Source organism: Glycine max, chromosome 6 (assembly GCF_000004515.6).
Source record: "Glycine max cultivar Williams 82 chromosome 6, Glycine_max_v4.0, whole genome shotgun sequence".
NCBI classification, from domain to species: Eukaryota; Viridiplantae; Streptophyta; class Magnoliopsida; order Fabales; family Fabaceae; genus Glycine; species Glycine max.
Genome location: NC_038242.2, coordinates 36,201,934 through 36,207,212, shown reverse-complemented (window position 1 = coordinate 36,207,212; position 5,279 = coordinate 36,201,934). Strand labels below are relative to the sequence as shown.

The 5,279-nt window shown below is 29.9% G+C and overlaps 1 protein-coding gene across 3 annotated transcripts; it reads right to left on the bottom strand.

The window, feature by feature from the left end:
• Positions 1 to 1,509: 1,509 nt before the first annotated feature.
• On the bottom strand, positions 1,510 to 4,132 carry LOC121174978 (uncharacterized). Of its 3 annotated transcripts, none has more exons than XM_041016086.1 (6): positions 3,969 to 4,132; positions 2,968 to 3,524; positions 2,743 to 2,853; positions 2,319 to 2,488; positions 2,087 to 2,249; positions 1,510 to 1,968 (listed from the first exon to the last, which is right to left on the bottom strand). In XM_041016086.1, the coding sequence occupies exons 2-6, from the start codon at positions 3,517 to 3,519 to the stop codon at positions 1,783 to 1,785; spliced, it is 1,182 nt and encodes a 393-aa protein (XP_040872020.1). In that variant the 5' UTR covers positions 3,520 to 3,524; positions 3,969 to 4,132; the 3' UTR covers positions 1,510 to 1,782. The 3 variants fall into 3 exon arrangements, with proteins under 3 accessions (XP_040872020.1, XP_040872021.1, XP_040872022.1); XM_041016087.1 differs by having other exon boundaries at positions 2,319 to 2,482; XM_041016088.1 differs by having other exon boundaries at positions 2,968 to 3,494.
• Between the last annotated feature and the right edge of the window lie 1,147 nt (positions 4,133 to 5,279).

The following is a 5,279-nucleotide window of genomic DNA, read 5'->3' as shown; positions in this document are numbered from 1 at the left end:
ATATGCATAAAAACTAAATATTAAATAAAATAAATAAGTACTCATTAAAAAAAATGAAGAATATTTGATCTTAATATACAATAAATAGAGTTAAAATATTCATACAAACCAAACAACTTGATCTTAATTGGATGGATTTAGTTTAGATAAATTCAAAAATTTCCATAGCTCAAACTAAGCCAAACCAATCTTAATTTGATGGGTTTAGTTTTTTTCCTTTTAACATCATTAAAAATTTTCTTCTAACTCAAGAACCTATATATGATTTCACATTTTCTAAAGAACAATTTTGTTGGAAACCTGAGACAAAATTATTCATAGAAACAATATTTTTTGAGAATATAGTTTTCTAATAGCAAAAAAAAGTATTGATAATTTAAAGTTTTTTAAAAATGTTATATAATCACTAACCACCACACATTTATATATATATATATATATATATATATATATATATATATATAATAAATTTGATAATATGTTGCACTCACAATATGTATTTATTAAATTGTTTTTTTAATTGTATTCATGTGCAAAACAAGAAACTACCATATCTAACTTCAAATTTATGAAAAACTAAAATTTTTCCTGATATAATTAGAAATTGTATTTGCATAAAGTTAAAAACTGGGGTTTTAAAAATCACCCCAATTTCCCATGTTTTGCATTTGCATACAATTGAAATTGTATACAACTTTTCAAAATCACCATTTGAACTCAAAATTCCTCATTTCCATCTTCAATTTCCCGAAAAACTAATAAATTTCCTGTATAATTTGAATTGATTTAAGGAATTGACTATCAAATAATTTATTAAAGTGAACCATTAGGTTTAACTCAATACTACATATGTATTTGAATGTAGATTACTTGATATGTGTGCATTATCAATTTAATCTTTAAGTCTATTGGTGCATTTTTATAGATTAGTTTTTTTTTTAATTTTTTTTCTGAAAGCTTATTAAATTCACACATCCAGTATATGCATAAAATGCTATAGTATTAACTTGACAGTACCTATACATGTAAAATTTTTATAGAAAAACTACAATCGGTACAAAAAGGGCATGCCACTGATGACAGACACTTATGCTAGATGGTTGACAATTTCTTGGATCGAATGCCTCTCAACATTTAGACTTTTGTCTAGAGATTTTGCTTATTTGGCTGATAAAGGAGTACATAAACAACCCTTAATAAACATTTTTCTTGATAAAATTACTCTCTATATTTCTTCTCTCTCGTGCATACAAGAAATATTGCAACGTGACCGCATGTAAACGAAGACAAGAAAAAGCCCAATTTCTGCAGAAGTATGTATAACATGACACAACTAGACATGAAATTTTATGTTATGTTTAGAAAAGACCTTAGCATAATGTAAAAAAATATACATATTTGTTTAATAAGCATAAGTTAAAGCAAGGAGATAACAAAACTCTGTTGCATTCCATTCTATTTGTGCATTATTAAGCACTTAATAGTTTTTCATTGTTATTCCATCTGGCATCAACCATAGAAAATGTAAACCAAGAGAACATAAAATAACCAAAGCTCCAAAGGCAACAATTCCACCAAAATTAAGCCTCATAAAAACACAGTCATTAAGCAAAGAAAATTAATGGGCATATAATTTTTTTCTCACTCTAGCTAGCTTCTCATAGGCCAGTGATTTCTAGTCCCTTTGAGACAGTACCTACCTACTACTAAAATTAAATGAAAGATGACCATACAAGTCTCACTGGCCTGAAATTGACTCCACAAGAAATGGACAGAAGATGTTCACAGCTTCAAATTGAGATCAAGATCAATACTTTCTCCCACCACATTACAGTTCTGAAATCTATCTGATTGTTGTCCAATTTGTGTCACCTTTGTTGATGGAGGGATGGAATTGTACCGATATTGCCGTTGTTGATTAGTTGGATTGAACCCTGGTGGGGGAGCGACTTGATCTTTCATATTTCCCTTTGATCAAAGAAAAAATTAAAACTTTAGAATAAACATTGAAATTAGAAAAATGAGGATATTGGCTAATGTGAGATTTTCTAAATGTGCATAATAGAGATTCAAAATCAGGATATACCTTAAGGTTAGATGATACGAAAGCTGAAGAAGACTTTAACTTGGAACATGAGCATTGAGTAGGAGGAGCAAGTCTAAGAAAATCTCCACCAATATTCTTCTTCCCTTTTTTATTTTTCTTTGAGTTCATATTTGAGTTGGATGCTGAAAGAGAAGGAATTTCCCTACAGAAGAACATGCAAATTTTGTAAGCAATTACCAATTAATAGTCACTAGATCAAATTTGAACCAACCTTAAAGTTGAATTGCCAAAATCCAAGTTGAATCCTCTTCCACTCCCGCATGGAATTGTTTCACTTGCTTTCATAGTAGTAGCAAAAGTGAGAGGTTTAAAATTGGAAGAGGACACAGGAGAAGTAGCCAAAGAGAAAGGGTTTGGTCTTTTAATACCTATCATCTGAAACTAAGATAAAAAAATATTATGATTCTATTATGACATCACATGACATCTATTCCAAAAAATTTAAGCTTGCAGTTATAACAATTTCCCAGGAAAAATCTAATCAGAAATATTGGATTTATCAAAATTACCATATAACTATTAAAACGGAGGATGTATAAACGATTGAATGAACAAATTTCATGAAAACACTACCTTAAACCATTGAATGGTTGATCTTGTTAAATAAATCATTTAAGAGTAGAATGTTTAAATACCTTCTCCTCCTGCCTCTTAGAAACATAACTTCCACTATAGTTTTGGTTTGAAGGTTGCTCTACTGAGGAATGAGGCATAGTTGTTGATGAAGTCCCTGAGGAGACACTCACCTGCAAAAGTCAAACCAAACCAAACCATTCTTATTCCGAAGGAAGAGCATGATCTAAAAGATGCAAACCATAATGAAAATTCAAGAGAGAGAGATCAAACTTTAAAAAACTTACCATTGGTGAAAAAGGATGATGATGTTGTGTTTGCATCCAATTGGAAAGTGGCCTAATGGGGTTGGAGTCAAATGCCAAACTTGATGTAAAAGCCAATCCTGCAGGATCCATGCCAAAATTCTTCCCAAAATCAAAATCATGGGGATCCCACAACTGAGGCCCACTCACATGCCCCAGAGCTGGAATACCATGCAAGCCAGCATTAGATCCACCAGAACTGTTTGCAAATGAAACAGTGCTTGAAGGCAATGAATTTGGAGAAGATGGTTGATTGGAGTGATGACAGTTTAAAAATTGATGATGCATATCTAAAAGGGGATTGGTTGATGATGCAATCGCAGCTTGAACTACCTTCTCCTTTTGTTCTTCTTCAAGTCTTATTTTTTCAAGTTGAGCCACACCAAGTCCTCTCTGTGGCACCCTTTTTGGCTTTGGCTTTTTGCAAGGTCTTCCAACACCTCTTCTACCACCAACACAGCCAATTCTGTTAGATTTAGGGGTCTCATCTTCTTGTTCTTGACTCATTGCTGCTTTCATCCATATAACACACATACACACTACAACAAATCTGTAAGTAATTCCAAGGCATATAAAATAAAACCAACATAAGAATAAAATAGAAAACAGTTAAGGTGTCAGTGTGTCATTATGGCCCTATTTATCTAAATGTAACACTCGAATTGCTCAAGTATGGGGGAGTGGTTTTCCAAGGCAATCCTCTTCTCTACAGATTACAGGAACAAAATCCCAAAAAAAGTGCAAATGTAGAAGAGAAAGAGGAGAGAAAAAGTAGGGTCACTGCAATGTATCTGAAAGATTTTGGAGATTTCTAAAATCCAATGTTGTTTGACACACAGACATGCAAAATAAAAACACAACATACCCTAAACAAGAAAATAAGAATATATATATATATATATATATATATATATATATATATATATTCAAAATTAATTAGAACCAATTAACTAAATATTATTTTTGTCAAACAACAAACTTACCAAATAGTTTTCAAGCTGATTCAAGAGATGTCAACAAGCTCTAGTATGCGTTATCTCTACTCTCCTCATTTTCTTTCTAGACTGACTCTAATGAAATTGCACACACTAGAATTTTTCTTTCTTTCTCTCTAAACCATTCTGAGTCTAAAATGATCTAGGAGCCACTTTTGTAAGACAATTTCATCTTAGGTTGTGTGTTTCATATGTTATATATAGCACAAGGGTGGACCACACTACCTTTGTTGGCTTTTGCAACTTTTGGGTCACAACTAGTGTGGGTCTCACTTATGGCGACCCTCTATGTCAGCATGTGTGTGTTTACTTCCCACTAAATAGCCTTCATAATTCATGAAAGAAAAAGAAAGAAATGGACAAAAGTATTTATGGATAATGGTAATGGGTGTCGTTAATAAAAACAAAATTTTATTTGAAATATATATATATATATATATATATATATATATATATCTAATAGCAAAATTTATGAATTGTTCATGAATGTTTATTTTTTATTAAATGAGAGTATTAAATGTAATTATTGAATAGAATCAATTAAATAATTATTGTTTATTTTTCTAGACCACATGTATCATACATTAGAGATAATTTTATTTGAGCAAGATAAAATTATTATAAACGATAAAGTTCTATTTTCAAATATTTAATACAGTTACATACTCATTACTCAAACTCGATAATTCTAAATTATGATGACGTACTTGATTCATATTTTTAAAGTACTCATTAATAACACTTTATTTATATTTACTTTTGTTCTTAAATAAAAGTGAAAGACTTTATTAAGGAAGGTCTTAAATATTACAGAATATTTAATATTTTTTATAGTCATAAATATTTTTTTTAAATATTATGGTTATTTGAAGTTATTGATAGTGAATATTTTAAAGAATCTGATTATGTATGAAAAATTTAATACGTTAAAGTAAATATTTTTTATTACTTGAAATAAGTATTAAACATTTCTTTATTGCTTTAACAAAATAAATTCTTCAACTATTTTGATTTATTAATAGTTTAAATATTAAATAAAATTTTTATTAGTTTATGGAACACAGCCAAAATCCAAGTTGAATCCTCTCCACTCCCGCATGGAATTGTTTCACTTGCTTTCATAGTAGTAGCAAAAGTGAGAGGTTTAAAAATTGGAAGAGGACACAGGAGAAGTAGCCAAAGAGAAAGGGTTTGGTCTTTTAATACCTATCATCTGAACTAAGATAAAAAATATTATGATCTATTATGACATCACATGACATCTATTCCAAAAAATTAAGCTTGCAGTGTATAACAATT